Source organism: Rhinatrema bivittatum, chromosome 6 (assembly GCF_901001135.1).
Source record: "Rhinatrema bivittatum chromosome 6, aRhiBiv1.1, whole genome shotgun sequence".
NCBI lineage: Eukaryota > Metazoa > Chordata > Amphibia > Gymnophiona > Rhinatrematidae > Rhinatrema > Rhinatrema bivittatum.
Window position 1 is genome coordinate 252294287 of NC_042620.1, and position 16805 is coordinate 252311091.

Genomic DNA, 16805 nt, shown 5'->3' on the forward strand with positions numbered 1-16805 from the left:
GGAAGGGGTGTATGCTTTGGCAAAGAGCCAGGTCTTGAGCTTCCGCTTGAAAGATTTAGGGCATTCCTCTTGCCGTAATTCAACTGGCATTGTGTTCCAAAGGGTCGGCCCGGCGATCGATAGTGCACGGGCTCTCGTGGATGTTAGTTTGTAAAGTTTAGGAGAAGGGATAGGCATGGTTGCGAGATGTGTGTGTCTGGTAGGCTTATTAGACTGGTGTAAGCGGAAGGATTCATTAAACCAGTTCATTCCAGGGTTGTATAAAGCCTTGTGGATGAGAGAGAGGGCCTTATATTGTATACGGGATGCTATTAATATTAATCTGATTATTATTATTATATTAATATTATTATGATCTGATGATCGCTGGTGCTCAGGTGGGCACCAACCCAGATTTAGAGACATTATGCCTTCTCGCATGGGCTCCACTACCATTTCTTTGAACAGAGCCCATTGAAAGGCATCCAGAATTGATACATCTATCCACATCTGGAAAATTAAAATCTCTAATGAGCCGCACTTCTTTCTTTCCCACCTTTTGGATGACTTCGGTCAGATCCCTGTTCTGTTTCAGTCGGGGGCCTGTAGACCACACCAGTATAAATGGAAGCACCATCTTCTTTCTTTAGGACAGCATATAATGCTTCTTCCCTACCCCACATCCCTTGCACTTCAGGTGCTTGGATATTGCTTTTGACATAAAGAGCTCCTCCCTCCTCCTCCTTTTCTGTCCTCCGTCTTTCCTTAACAAGTTATAGACTGGAATGGCTTGATCACAATCATGAGAATAAGTAAACCATGTTTCCATAACAGCAACAATGTCCAAGTCTGCCTTCATCATTAAGGCCTGCAGCTCTGGGATTTTATTGCCCAGACTACGAGCATTAGTGTTCATAGCTTTCCAACTTTTCTCCCTTGGTTTGATGCTCTTCTGCTTTTTTGAGATGATTGATTTTGTTATTCTCATCTCCCACTTCCTGTATTGCTTGAGGATGACATGCTAATTTTGCTGGCCACCTTTTGCTATCCCCACCCTCTAGTTTAAATGCCTATTAATGTATGATCGGAAAAATTATGCAAGTGGACAATGATTGCTCTGGGTTTTCCTTTTGGGCCCAGTTGGGGAGCCAAAGACCTGTGTGCTCCATGCACTTTAACTTGGCCTTCTTTCACTGTCAGTTCTACCAGTTCCGGCAGCCATTTTGAAATATAAGCCACTGCGTCACAGCCCTTGCTGGACTCCGGTAATCCATGTATTCTTATATTTTAGTAGCACTTGTTTTCTAGGTCTTCTGATTTCTCTTCTAGAGTTTTAATAGTTTTCTCCAATTTATCTATTTTTTTGTCCATTGGTAATAGTGTCAAAACAAAAAAAAAAAAAAGGATAGAAACTAAATGACATAAAAAGGATGTAGGTATCCTGGGAGGTTCATTCTTTGGTTGAATACCTCCCTAATAACCCGAATAGCTCCATCTTGAGGTATATTTATAACTATTTACCTTTATAAACATAATATTCAGATTTGGTGGCACTATACTGATGATGTCCTGGTGCAATGGGCAGGAAATAGTATCTTCTTTTGGAATTACATGGCTAAATTCTTAAGATGAGAGCTGTCAATTTTCATATAAATCACAGTTTTTCATCAATTGCTTAAATAGACGACAATATTACTTTAGAGCAAAAAAACAACTTTACTTTTTATATATAATCGCAAAAAAATGATCATAACACACTTTTGCATTTCTGCAATTGTCATTCTAGAAAATTAAAGGAGAATTTACTCTTTGGCCAATTTTTAACTGCACAGATTGTGTTCCTCAGTAACAGAATATTAGGCACACACTCTAGAAATGAAATACAGATTTATTGATACATGATATCCCCCATATGTCAAACTAGCCTATACAAGAGCTTGGTGGGCACAACATGAATTATTACATTCAACAAAGGATCCAACTTCCATTTATCCAATGCGTATACTCCCGTACTCTTATGTCCAACAAAATATATGTCGTCAAAGGGCTATTTTACAGTTACACTCTGTATTTTCCTCTCCTTATCTGTTTGTTTTCAAGAGAGCACACAACCTTCCAGACACAGTGGTGTGATCTATGTTTTTTATTTGTAGATATCTCTGATAATAAGGCAGATTCCATCAAGGGTCATTTCCTTTGTGAACAATGTACAGTTTTGTCTTCAATTGTTCAGCAGTCAGGAGGTGTAGTATACTATTGTGCCTGTTTTGAAGTATAATAATCTAATGTTTAATGTTTGGAAGTTATATATATTTATATTTATCTTAACCATTCCCAGTTCATATTCCTGTTCTCTGTAAGACACACATATGTTTTGTCATCCCAAAGTTACTTGTAAACCGAAGTGATTAGCAACATTGTTTCTAGAACTGTGGTATATAAAAAATGTTAAATAAATAAATAAATAAGTAATAGATTATGGAGTACCAGAGCTGTCTAGTGAAAAAAAGGGTAAAAGCCCTTTAGTCCAACACTGTATGGTGTTGGAACATTCTTTTAGCAATCTTAAATTGTCAGAACTTGAGAAACCACATTGTAACCCCTTAGAAGATTATGATTCTTTATTGTTGCAAAGGATACAAACTTGGAATTATCAATTACACATAATGTCCTCTCATGGTTTAAATAAGGAATTTGACTTTGTGGTAGTTTTGTAAGCACAAGAATCATTTAATATGATTCAATTGGTGGGGCCAGTTGTTTGACTAATGTATTTGCATGTCATTTTGTGAGTTGGTTTAGCTATTATGATTGCATGCTGATCGGATATTATAATTAGGGGAGAAGATTCTGGGCTATAAACTCAGACAAAATATCTGCCCTCTTTGAAATACTTCATGATAAATGGTGCTTTTTTAAGAAGTAAGGAGAGTGGTATACATATTTCTTCTAAATAATGTCCTGCAGTAATGTTTTATGCACCTTTTTTTTTGTAGTTACCCCTTCACAAAGACAGACATTTGTCGAAACATCATGGTGTTGGGGGCCAATCTTCTTTTACTGATGAACACAGTTTGGAGCCGATGTTCTCCTAAACGCTGATTACTGCGTCACTATCAAGATAAGTTCATACATTCGTTTTTTTTAAATAAGAAAGGTTTTTTTCAAGATAATTCCTTAGAATTTTTTAAGCTTAGCTTACATTTTTGATCTCCTAATAAAATCTTTGAGAACTGTTAAATAGTCCGTGTATAAGGTGGTAAATGATTACATTTAAATGCCGGTTATGATTCAGCCTAAAGCCCATTACATGGCATAGGGCTGTAGATTTGAATTGGAGCACTAATGATTTCTGCTACCACATTTGCATCCAATACAATTGATTTAAAACGTTTTATTAAGCTATTGGATTCCTTTTTCAGTATATTGTTATTTATTTTCTGAGAAATCTGTTAAGCTCTTCAGTTAATATTGTACATGGAGTTTTTAGTCAAATCTCTCTCTCCATGGATAGCCAGACTGAAAAATGGGACAACTGTGCATCCTGCTCTTGCTTAAGCAGGGCATAGGACAAAGTTGTAAAGAGCAGTACAAGTATACTTTGTCACTCTAAGGTATGGGGAGCATCACAAGAGGGGCAAGAGAGTGAGAGAGGATGAGAGAACTCTGCAAGAATGGTGACAGACTAAAAGGGGAGAGGGCCCCAGAAGGCAAGGGAGATCGAAGGGGCTGACAAATAAAGGGAAGAGAGGAGATGGGTAACAATAGCAGTGAGGCCAAGGAAAGACCAAGAATTTCTCACAGACAGGCCAAATGTACCTTTCTGCGCAAACTTTGACGTGCATTTTCTGTGGGCAAAACATACTGCAGCAAGAGGATTTGCACGTTTCCAAATGGGAGTGCTGCTTAGCGCCCTCACATGGAAATCCCATGCAAACGAGGGCATTAATCATTATCCCCGAGGCAGAGAGACTGCATCTGGCCAGCACACCTTTTCTAGCACTGGAAATTTAACCCCTGTTTAGTGCAGGAGTTAAGTTTCCAGTAGTATGAAAAAAAGATTTTAAAAGTTTTTAAAAAGTTTAAAATACTCTCTGGGTAAGTGCCGGCAACCACTGCCTCTTACCAAGATAATAAATGACTTATCCGTGTAACTGGCTGCAGCCGCCACTGCCACTTACTCAGATAAATACTGATTTATCCATCTATCTGGCAGCAGTTCGCTGCTACCTTAGCCAATTAAAGTACTTATCTGGCTAAGTCTTGGATACCCACAGCATATAGCCGTATAAGTATTGATTTATGTATCTATCTGGTGGCTGCTTCCTACTGCCAAATAAATGGATAAATCTGAATTTATCCGGATAAGTGGAAATAGCAGTTGCCGCTGTTTACCTGGATAGCCTGTCAGGGATGCTTCCATGCCCTTCCCTAGTTGAAATGTGCATTTGACCTGTGCCGAATGCATATTTTACATATTTTGTGTTATTGTTTTTAACTCCTGTTGCATTAGTATATTAGCTTACTGTATCAGGAGTTTAAAAAAATAATCTTGGCATTAAAAATGTGCACTGAAAACCAGCGTACATTTTATTAGCACTAAGATTATTGCATCAGCCTGAAAGGATGAAAGACAGCAAATCATAACAGAAGTGAGATACCCAGGAAGAGAAAAAAAAATGACAGATCACAGAAACACATACACATTACACCCATAGACTGACAACAGATGATAATCATGGATTACCCAGAGTATATACTGCATTGTTAGATGTGATCACACATGCAACAATCAAATAATTTTTCACATGCGATTGTCCCAATTAGAATCATGTCCCATCCAAAATCTTTTTTTTTTCAATACAGATAAATGAGTCTTTGTATTCCATTCAACTAAAATTTCCTATATGAAGCAAATTGAAAGGTAGATTTTAAAAGCCTTGTGTGTGCAAAAAAGGTCACTTATGCACGTTAAGTGGCCCGAGTGGGAGCTACGCGAATTTTAAATGACCAGGAAGGGCACGCATACATTGATCATTGTAAGTGGGCACTTTCATTCGGGATGAGTTTTTGGGGGGGTGAGTTGGGGGATGTTTTTACAGACATTCAGAGGTATCTATTGCAAAATTCACATCATTAAAGATTTTTTTACTTTAGAAGTGATGAAAAGGAGTTGATTTGTACAATGCAGCTAGCAGAAACTGCAGTGTACAAATCAACTCTTTTTAGAATTTTCATCACTTATAGGGTCTAAAAATCTTTTAATGATGTGAATTTTACAATGGATACTTCTGAATGTGTCTGTAAAAACAGAACCCTAACTCCAACCCACCAATCAATTTGATGGCGATCAGACAGATTTTATATTGCCTTGTAAATTTAATAGGAAGCCAGTGGCACTGTATCAGAACTGGAGCAATATGCTGACGACGATTGGTTCCTGTGATCAATCTTGCAGTGGCGTTCTGTAACAACTGTAAGGGCTTCAAGGCAGAATCTGGCAAATCTACATAGATGGCACTGTAAGTAGTCAAGCCCAGGTAAAATGGAAGCTTGGACAACAGTCCGAAAGTGATCCCCGCCAGTGCTTTCAGTGTTGCTATGTGGGCAATGTATAAAGCGTAAAGGTTAGCCAGATAAGTATGAGCAATTTTGAGAACTTGACATTTAAGCCAAATAATTTATGAGTTATCTGGCTAAAAGCCTTTGAATATTGGCCTCATAATATACCCAGTGTGTATATTCCTCTTCTTTTCTTACATCCAAATTATGTGTAGGCAATGGGCTATTTTACAGGTACACTCTGTATTTTCCTCTCCTTATCTGTTTGCTTTCAAGAGAGCACATAACCTTCGAGACACAGTGATGTGATCTATGTTTTTATCTGTAGATCTCTCTGATGAGGCAGATTTCCCTTTCGGACAGAGATGTGTTTCAGCACAATCCTATGGCTACTTTGGGGATCAAAACTGATTACATTGATGCATGACTGTGAAATTATCAAAGGGATAATTCAAAGACTGTTTAACTAAGCCCAGATAACAATTAAGAATATATTTGATTTGACCTTTTTGGTAATCCATGGTTATTTTTGCATTTCTATCCATGGATTCATTGGATTATTTGTGTTTTCTTTAACAAACAATAACCTTCAGGTTATTTTGCCTTCCTACTACAATACAGCAGACCCTATTTGGTTTCCAGTGTTACCCATTTCCCCCATTGCCAAAGATTCTTTGTGCTTTGCCTATGGTTTTATGAATTCCAAAACTATTCCCATCTCGACAGAGAGATTATACCATGCACTTACCATCTTTTCAGTGAAGAAATACTTTTTTTTAGATTATTCCTGGACTTATTTCCCCCTTCCCAACAATGAACTCCTGTTCTAAAACTTCTTTCCCACCAAGAAACGCTTGCCGCCTACCTGCCAATTATGTCCTTAGGGTCGTATTTCTGATAGAACTCTTTAGCTCCAGCCCAGTCTGGGAGCTCATCGTCTAGACCTACATCACGGGTCATGGTGTCAACTGTGTTGGAAAATGGGTCACCTCGTCCACTGGTTCTCAAAAGTGGGACTCTCTAATTCTGTACAGACAAAAGAGCAAGCAGATTACTAGTAACACACAAACCTGAAATAGCCAGATCCACCTACTACAACTAAACATTTCTATAGCATTACACAACCTGAAACCAGAAACCCCATAATTCACTTCAGCAATTGAAAAATAAAACAAAGTATACACAGATACAGAGAGGGAAAATTGTACTGGTTGGATTTGATATTGCAGCTCTATGGTCTCACCAGTAGGAGTGTGGTGGTAGCAATGGGATCAGAACTCAGTTACACAGCTTTCACAGTTGTCTTTCAGCATTAGGCTATCACAAAGAGATATGTGGAAGCAATGGGATTGAAACTTGAGGTGTCACAGGTTTGTGCTCTCACTAGAGTGAACAGCTAGCTCCATTTCCTCAGGACATTCTAACCCAATGCTGTCTATAATCCATTACATATATGGATTTGTATCTCCGGTTTTTGTAAGAAAATCAGGACTACAAGTGCATACACATAATGGAGTATATCTAAGCATGGATCAGCCTGTCCCACAATTATGGAGCCAGCTGGTCCTTCTAGCTTTCAATCAGGTCCATACAGTAAAGTGCGCAGGAGAGCCGGCGCTCCGAGGCGAGCACCCACTCTCACAACGCGCGCCCAGGCACCTCTCCTGGGCGCGATTCACTATTTAAATTAGGGCCCGCGATAATAAGGAGGCTGACAGCCGACGCTTAATTTTACCGGGGTCGGTTGTCGAACCCACTGACAGCCATGGGTTTGGAAAACGGATGCCGGCAAAATTGAGCATCCGTTTTCCAACCCGCGGGCAGATTTTTATTTTTTTTATTTTTGGGGCCTCCGACTTAATATCGCTATGATATTAAGTCGGAGGGTGTACAGAAAGGAAAATTAGTTCTTACCTGTTAATTTTCGTTCCTGTAGTACCACGGACCAGTCCAGACCATGGGTTGAGCCTCCTGTCCAGCAGATGGAGACAGACCAAAACTGAAAGGGTATCCTATTTCAGGACAGAGCCTACCCTGCAGCCCTTCAGTATAACCATTGTCAAAGCAGAGAAGATAAACACCATGGAACAAGCAAGTAACAGAAGAACTCGAGCAAACAACAAGAGAACTCTGAAAATTTTGAACAAGAGAAAACAGTGAATGAACTCTGTGCATGGACACTCTTGCATGAATGCCCACAATAATCACATAGATGCTTCCGGTGCCTCCTATTAAGGAACACATAGAACTGAAAAGAACAATGTAGGATACAGCATTGGAGGAATAGTATAAGGATCTTCGAGCGGACAGGAAGACAAGAAAGGGAAGGGTGTCTGGACTAATCCATGGTACTACAGGAACAAAAATTAAGAGGTAAGAACTAATTTTCCTTTCCCTGTACGTACCCGGATCAGTCCAGACCATGGGATGTACCAAAGCTTCCCTAGACAGGGTGGTACCTTGACAATCCTGCTCGAAGCACCTGCCGCCCAAAGGAACAAAAAACTTGCGCCTGAACATCAAGGCAGTAATGTCGAGCAAAAGTATGCAGAGACTTCCAAGTAGCTGCCCTGCATATCTCCTGCGGGGAGACAGACTGGCTCTCCGCCCAGGAAGCCGCCTGAGAACGTAAGGAATGGGCCTTGAGGCCCTCCGGGACCGGACGTCCCTGACAGATGTAAGCCGACGAGATCACTTCCTTCAACCAGCGAGATATCGTAGCCTTAGAGGCCTGTTTGCCCCGGTTGGGGCCACTCCATAAGACAAAAAGATGATCCGATTCTCAAAAGTCATTAGTCACCTCAAGATAACGCATAAGAACGCATTTCACATCCAGACGACGGAGATCATCCCCACCAGGGCTTGCAATGTCCATAGGAGAGAACGCGGGGAGCTCCACCGACTGATTGACATGAAATGAAGACACAACCTTTGGTAAGAATGACGGGACCGTCTTAAGAGAGACCCCGGAGAAACGAGAAACGTAAGAAGGGCTCGTGGCAAGACAACGCTTGGATCTCGGACACCCGTCTGGCGGAGCAAATAGAAACCAGACCCACCGCCTTAAGCGTCAAATCCTTGAGGGTAGAACGGCGAAGGGGCTCAAAGGGAGCCTGACAGAGATCCCGAAGGACCAGATTCAAACTCCACGAGGGACAAGTGGGACGCAACGGCGGCTTCAAATGTTTGACCCCTTTGAGAAAACGGACAATATCCGGATGAGATGCAACCACGTAGCCTTCAAGGCTTCCCAAGAGAGAACCGAGGGCAGACACCTGTACACGGAGCGAGCCAAAGGACAGACCCTTAGAGACGCCACACTGGAGGAACGAGAGGACTAGCAAGACTGGAGCCGAACGTGCCATAACACCCACTTCCTCGCAGATCAGCTCGAAAACCTTCCAGACCCGGACATAGGCGAGGGAAGTAGAAGTTTTGCGAGCCCGCAAAATAGTGGAGATGACATTCTCAGCATATCCCCTCCGCCTCAGCCTTCGCTGTTCAAAAGCCAAGCCGCAAGACAAAAGCGATCCGCCTGGTCGAAAAATACAGGACCTTGGCAGAGAAGGTACTGAAGATGGCCGAGGCGAAGGGGACCGTCCAACGCGAGGTTGATTAGGTCCACGAACCACGGCCTGCGAGGCCACTTGGGAGCTACGAGAATGACCGGACCGCTGTGAAGCTCTATCCGTCTGAGCATTTTCCCTATGAGGGGCCAAGGAGGAAATACGTACAGAAGAACGTCGCGCGGAAGGGCCAGAGCAACTACCCCTTCCGAGCAATGTTCCCGCCAGCAGCTGAAGAACCAGGGAGCCTTGGCATTGTTCAGAGTTGCCATAAAGTCCAGGTGCGGGGGACCCCAGCTGCTGATGATCAGGGCTATGGCGTCATCGGATAACTCCCACTCGCCTGGATCCAGACACTGATGACTCAAGAAGTCGGCTTGAACATTCTCGTTGCCTGCTATGTGAGAAGCTGCGAGGCAGTCCAGGTGTCACTCTGCCCACGCGAGAAACCGACTTGCTTCGAGGGCCACCAGGCGACTCCTGGTGCCCCCCTGGCGATTGATGTACGCCACGGTGGTAGAGTTGTCCGAGAGCACCCGGACCACCCATCATCGAAGTAGTGGGAGAAATGCCTTGAGTGCCAGACGAACCGCACGAGTCTCCAGGCGGTTGATGTGCCAGCGAGACTGGGTTGGGGACCAGTACCCCTGCGTGGTCTGAGACTGGCAAATCGCTCCCCAATCGGAGTGGCTGGCATCCGTCGTGACTACCATCCACTGCGGGGTCCAAAGGGACATTCCACGGAGGAGGTGCTTGAGAGAAAGCTACCATTGTAAGTCGCTGATGGCAGAGTCGGAGAGCGGGAGCTGCATCTGAAACTGTTCCAATACCGGCCGCCAACGCGTCAGCAAATCTCTCTATAAAGGATGCATATGTGCAAATGCCCAGGGGACCAAGTCAATCGTGGAAGCCATGGTCCCCAGGACCTGCAGATAATCCCATGCCGTGGGAAGAGGCATGGAGAGGAAGCTCTGAACCTGATCCATCAGCTTGAAAGCTCTTGAGTCCGGCAGAAAAACCTTGCCAACGCGGGTATCGAAGCGAGCCCCCAGGAACTCCAAGACCTGGGTTGGGTGGAGATTGCTCTTGGAAAAATTGATGATCTATCCCAGGGACGAGAGAAGAGCAAGTACGCGGTCCACCGCCTGGCGGCATAGGGTCTCCGACTTGGCCCGGATTAACCAATCGTCCAAGTACGGGTGAACCAGCACACCGTCCTTCTGAAGGGCTGCCGCCACCACCACCATCACCTTGGTAAACGTGCATGGTGCTGTGGCGAGACCGAAGGGCAGGGCCCGGAACTGGAAGTGTTGGCCCAAGATGTGGAACCGGAGAAATCTCTGATGTTCGGGACTGATCGGTATGTGCAGGTAGGCCTCCGTCAGATCGAGTGAGGCCAGAAATTCTCTGGGATGGACCGCCGCTATCACTGTCCGAAGGGTTTCCATCCGGAAATGGGGCACCTTGAGGGCCCAGTTGACCCTCTTGAGATCAGGATGGGACGGAAGGAGTCATCCTTCTTCGGGACCATGAAGTAGATGTAATATTGGCCTGTGCCGTGTTCTGCCACTGGGACCGGGAGGATGGCCCCCAGCCTCTGGAGTCTGGTAAGAGTCTGAGTCACAGCGGCCCGCTTCCGGTGGCCGCACAGAGAGACCATGTACAGGTCCTGGATGTCGCGAGCAAACTCTAAGGCTTAGCCTTTGTCTATTGTTTTGAGGACCCACTGGTCTGACATGATTTTGGCCCACTCCTCTACGAACAGAGACAAACGACCACCTAAGTTGGGAACGGAGGGATGGACCGGCGGATTCTCATTGGGAGGTGGGCTTGGGCACGGGACGATGAGGAGCGGCATCTCGGAAGGCCCAACGGCCTCGAAAGGGCTGGGGCCAAGACTGGGACCTAGAGGAATTTCCCCTAGAGAAGGCGCCCCTTGCTCTTGGGTGATATCTGCGTTGGCCCCGGAAGCGGGTACGGGTAGGGAAGAAGGATCTAGCCTGTTTCGGGCGGTCCTCAGGCAACTTATGAACCTTGTTTTCCCCCAAGGATTTAATAAGCTGCTCCAGATCCTTGCCAAAAAGCAACTTACCTTTGAAAGGGAGAGTTCCCAGCTGTGTCTTGGAAGACGAATCAGCTGCCCAGTGTCGGAGCCAGAGGAGCTGTCTGGCCGAGACCACCGAAGCCATTGCCTGCACCCGGAACAAGTTGTATAGGGCATCCGCCCCATAAGCTATAGCACCTTCTAACCTGTCAGCCTGCTTTGCCTCTGCAGACGGGAGGTCTTGGGTGCTGAGTAATTGTTGGACCCACCTAAGGCTTGCCCGCTGCATGAGACTGCTGCAGATCGACGCCCGAACACCCAAGGCCAGAATTTCAAAAATGCGCTTGAGATGGAATTCCAGCTTATGATCTTGGACATCCCTCAAGGCCGTAGCCCCCACCACCACCGGGATGGTGGTATGTTTAGTGACCGCCGTCACAGAAGAGTACACCTTAGGCATTTTCAATAAATCTAAACACTCCTCCGGGAGGGGATAAAGCTTTTCCATGGCCCTCCCAACCTGAAGACCCAACTCGGGGGCCTGCCATTCCCTGAGGAGCATTAGTTTGTGCATAGGGTAGAAGGGAAAAGAACATGGCAGAGCCCTGAGCCCCGCCAGGACCGGGTCCGAGGAAGCTGGCATCGCCGCCGAAAACTCATCCACTGGGGGACAGTCAATCCCCAATTCCTGTGAGATGAAGGGGATAAGAGGCTCCAATTCCTCCCTTCGGAAGAGACGGAGGACCCGGGGGTCATCCCCCTCCAGGGGGGGAGGGGCGTCAGCCGAATCCGGGTCCTGAATCTAGGCAGGCAGGGGGGCGGGAGCCCCCGGAACCACGCAAATCCGAATCGACCCCTGCCTGTCTGGAGCCGAGGGACCTTAGCTGGGGGGGGGGCCACTTCCTCTTGCAAACTTGCCAAATAGGATTGGTGCAGTAAAAGCACAAAATCAGCTGAAAAACGGGGTCTGGCGCCTCCGGGGGGGGGCAAGACCTGCAAGAGGAGAGTGCGCGGGACTCAAATCGATGGGGGGGGGGGCTCCAAAAAAATCGGGTCCGGAGCTTCAGGCTGCTCCGAGAAAGAAGGTGAAAAACCTAAAATGGCCGCCATTCCCGTGGTTTGACGGCCCGGGAACGGCGCGGCCATGCGTTTGAGAGGCTTGGCTCGGGTTCCTGAGGGCATCGGGGACCCAGAGGAACTTCCCCCCCCCCCCCCGGTAGACATCGATAACAGAGTCCCTCCCTAGAGAAACGGAGAGAGGAATCCCCACAAGCCAGGCACAGTGGGGATCGTGGCATGGCCCCGATGTGGAGGAAATCAGCTGGGCTGCCGGGGCTGAAGGAGCGGAGGCACAGAATGAACTGTGCACGCTCTTAACTCTCTCTAAGGCTGCAAAACTGCACAGGTAAAACAGAGGAGCTTTCCTTCTGATCCTGCCTTTCTTTTTTTACTTTAAAACCCAGACAGGGGAAAAAACGTCCCTGTAAGCAGCTTCAGAGACAAATCATCCCAGTGAAGGGAGACAAGTATGGGGGGAGAGAGAGAGAGGCTGAACAGGGGGAGTGACTGGCACCACCAATTTCCACCCCTGCAGCCGAGGACCACCGGGAATAGGGAGCCTAGGCTATATAAAACAAGGGGCCAAGCCCCCCATGGCCCCCGCAAGAGCAAGGAGACAGGGACTGTCTCCTGTAGAAAGAATCCACAGAGTTCAAAGAACAAAATTTTTTTTTTTTTAAATTAAGAAAGCATAATTACTTGCTTGATCCAAACAACAATAGAAACACAAGACAAAAAAATCCCCAAAAGGGACAAGAAGACGACAAAATCCCCAAAAGGGACAAGAAGACGACACAGAGAACCACAGGGTGAGCTGTTCCACCTGCTGGAGACAGACAAATACTGAAGGGCTACAGGGTAGGCACTGTCCTCATATAGGATACCCTTTCAGTTTTGGTCTGTCTCCATCTGCTGGACAGGAGGCTCAACCCATGGTCTGGACTGATCCGGGTACGTACAGGGAAAAGCAGTTTTTTCTGCTTTTCTGTACACTTGCCCAGTGCTTTCTGTATTGCGGGTGAATACCTAATAGGCTCATCAGCATGCATTTGCATGTGATGAGCGCTATTAGTTTCGGGGGGGTTGGCCACGTGTTTTCCACGCGCTATTACTACCCCTTACTGTATAAGAGGTAATAATAGTGTGTCAAAAACGCGCATCCAAACGGTGCACTCGGTCGAGCACACCGTTCTGTATTGGCCTGTTTATAAGCTACCATACAGTGAGACTGGTGGCTGCCATGTAACTGGAATCCTGCTCTTTAAGTGTCTCAGCTCTGTGCTCTCAACAATTGGCAGCGGTAGAATCATTATATTATTATTAATATTTTTTATTTATATTCTGCCTTTTATGACGCTTCAAAAGTGTATTATGTTCAAGTAACTGTAGGTATAGATTCGTGATCTTAGCACAAGGCCATCACAAAATGACTGATGTCAACAATGGCAAATGAACCCTTACCTGCAGGTTTTCTACGTTTTCTCACCACTAGAGTGTCAGGCAAGGACACTGGTAGTAGCAGGAATATCTGAACACAGGTCTGCAAATATCACTGCTCTGTATCACTTTGTGCTCTCAGTCAGACCATTACATATAGAGACTGGTGGCAGTCGAGATACGGAACTCCATCAGGTTATAACAGAGTGAAACTGGCAGCAGAGTACATAAATAAATAAGTTATGCCGAAGTGGCATCTACGTACTACCAAGCATTAGGCTGTTACACAGGGAGCAACAGTGAAATCAGAATGCAAGTCTGCAGTTGTTACAGTCCTGTGCTCAGCCTCTCACCATTAGGCTATCACACAGTGAGACTGGCAGAAGACGAGGGATCAGAACCCAGCATTCTCCACGGGCGTCAGTTTACACACACGACTACAACTCCCGGCGTGCCACACGAGAGCCCGGGTGATCCGGATGTCTGAATCGGACTGCCTCGATGCCCACTCTCACCGCTTTTACTGCGTTATGTAGCTCCCCGGACTGCCGGCGCGGGATCCCACAATTTGCAGTACTTCTTGCGGTACCCAGGCCGGTCACACACAACCGAGCGCTCTCGCCCCCGCAGCACGATCAGGCCTAACTCGTACCGGGTCCCCTCTACAGAAGCACCAGCCAATGAACGAACGGGAGGGAGGCAGGCTTTGCACCAATTGACCTAGACGCCCAGCCAATCACTGCGCAAGAAGCCTTCTACCAATCGTTTAAAGAAGGCTGGCGTGAGCGAGGGGAGGCCCTAACCCTCCACTCAGCTTGGGCAAAATGACGCTAGAGTGGGGCATCAGCTACTTCCTGGACGGAAAGGGGCGGGAGTGTTGAAGGGAAAACCTCAGAACCAGCAAAGGTGGAGGAGGAGCTCTAACCCCCCCCGCCCCCCAATTGGTCACTCGAGGAATTATAAATTCTGCTTGGGCTGAGGTGGGGAACTGCCCATCGCGAGACGATGGGACAGGGAGATGTTAATTATTCTCTGTATCTTACGTTGACAACCTATGAAAAATTGTCCTGCCAATAAAGTTATGCGAACATCGTGAGGAACATTCGTTGCTTGGAAGCCTGAAAAGGACTCCGCATTGCCAGTTTAGAGATTTTATAACCCTATCCCGCGCCTTTTTGAACCAAATGGATAACTGTGAATGAGACAGGAAGCTAATTTAGCTATTTTTTGAACAATTTAGACACAACTCTAGCACCGGTCACAGCTCTAAAAATGCCATCTGACTCCCTACGTGTGGAGCAGATGGGGAAGCAGAAAAGTGCAAGAGCGTGAGACCTTCTCTGGGTAGAATGGGACGGGAAACTACAAGAGGGTAAGACGCCCTCTGCCTAGAGTGCGCGCCGTGCTGGCAGATTCTGCCCCCTCCCAGCCCTTCAGCCCTTCAGAACAGGCTCTGCTGGTTCAGGCCTCACCTCTCCCCAACCATCAGAGAATCTGACAGCACGATTGAGCTCTCCCTGCGGGAAGGCGAAAGAATACATCACAGCCAGCCAGCAATTAAAAAGGAGCTGCGGTCTTATCACCTTATGACAGACGACAAGGAGCAGGCTCTCTTCTATCTTCAATATGTTTTCTTCTTTGCTATGCTGCTTGTAGAAACTGAAGTTCTCTGCTATGTTACTCAGGGTGAGCTGGCTAGTCTGATCTCAGATAAGGGCAGTACAGTAAGCCATGGACACTGACAGCCAATACTCGTTTTGTGCATACAAGACAGGTGCTCAATGTTGAATGCCCGCTTTCCTAACGCTGGTCTAGCCATTGCTCCTGGGCGCGCAATGCAGTATTTCACAGGCCGATACAGAAAACCCCACAGGAGAGTGGGAGATTCAGGGGAAAAAAATATTCAAATGAGGGCCCGCGGTAACAAAAGCGGCGGCTGTCAGCGGGTTTGACAGCCACTGCTCAATTTTACCCACTGACAGCCACGGGTTCGGAAAATGGATGTCGACAAAATTGAGCGTCCGTCTTCCAACCCGTGGGCCACAGGCAGATTTTTAATTTTTAAAATTTTTTTTTACTTTTGGGACCTCCGACTTAATATCGCTATGACAGTTTTTTCTGCTTTTCTGTACACTTTCCCTTTGGCGGGCGTTAATTTCTGAAAGTAAAATGTGCAGCTTGGCTGCACGTTTTAGTTTCTGTATCGCGCAGGACTAACTAATAGGCTCATCAACATGCATTTGCATGTTTCAGGCGTTATTAGTTTCAGGGGGGTTGGCGTGCGTTTTCCACACGCTATTACCCCTTACTGTATAAGGGGTAAAAATAGCGTGTGGAAAACGCACGTCCAACCGGGGGCTAACAGTGCGCTCCGCCAGAGTGCACTTTACTGTATCGGCCTGTAAATGAGATGTCATGCTAAAAAGGAGGCACTAGGGAAAATTGTGTGTTCCTAGCACATCTGCGAACAAAACAAAACTAGACTGATGTCTTGGAAGATGTAATATTTATTCCAATAACAAGTAAAAGTGCCCAACTCTTGCCGAGTTTCGCCTTATGAGCTGCATCAGGGGTTGTAAAAATGATAACTTAATATTTGATAAATAACAGTAAGAAAGTTAAAAACAATTATGCACACGAAATTAAATAAGCACAACAATCATAAAAACAGAAATCGATTGTAAACAATCAATTATTAAAATAGTATGTGGCTGTTTCCCTTCACTCTTTTGTTGGTGGTATTTTTATACATGTGTAACCCTCCTTTTTATAATTGATTGTTTACAATTGATTTCCATTTTTATGATTGTTGTGCTTATTTAATTTTGTGTGCATAATTGTTTAACTTTTACTGTTATTTATCAAATATTAAATTATCATTTTTACAGCCCCTGATGCAGCCCAAAAGGCGAAACTCGCCTTTTGGGCTGCATCAGGGCAGAGTCAGGCACTTTTACTTGTACTTGGAATAAATATTACATCTTCCAAGACATCGGTCTAGTTTTGTTTTGTTTTCTTCACACTTGTGGCTACGCTCGACCGATTTCCGCTTTGTTTCTTTGGACCTAGCACCTCTGCAGAGCACCCGGCGCGCACAAATGTACACCCAATTTTATAACATGTGCGCGCTACCGCGCACTTGTTATAAAATCCAGGGT

The 16805-nt window shown here is 45.7% G+C and overlaps 1 protein-coding gene across 3 annotated transcripts in view; it reads right to left on the reverse strand.

Annotated features, from left to right (window-relative positions):
• The window catches only part of PHKG2 (phosphorylase kinase catalytic subunit gamma 2), a 64443-nt gene extending 49966 nt beyond the window's left edge, over window positions 1-14477 (reverse strand). Inside the window, exons 1-2 of one of the 3 annotated variants that reach the window (XM_029606809.1) lie at window positions 14163-14477; window positions 6407-6567 (exon numbers count right to left, since the gene is read on the reverse strand). In XM_029606809.1, coding sequence (XP_029462669.1) covers window positions 6407-6501 — 95 coding nt within the window. In that variant the 5' untranslated portion in view covers window positions 6502-6567; window positions 14163-14477. The other 2 variants (XM_029606810.1, XM_029606811.1) reach the window with 2 other exon arrangements.
• Between the last annotated feature and the right edge of the window lie 2328 nt (window positions 14478-16805).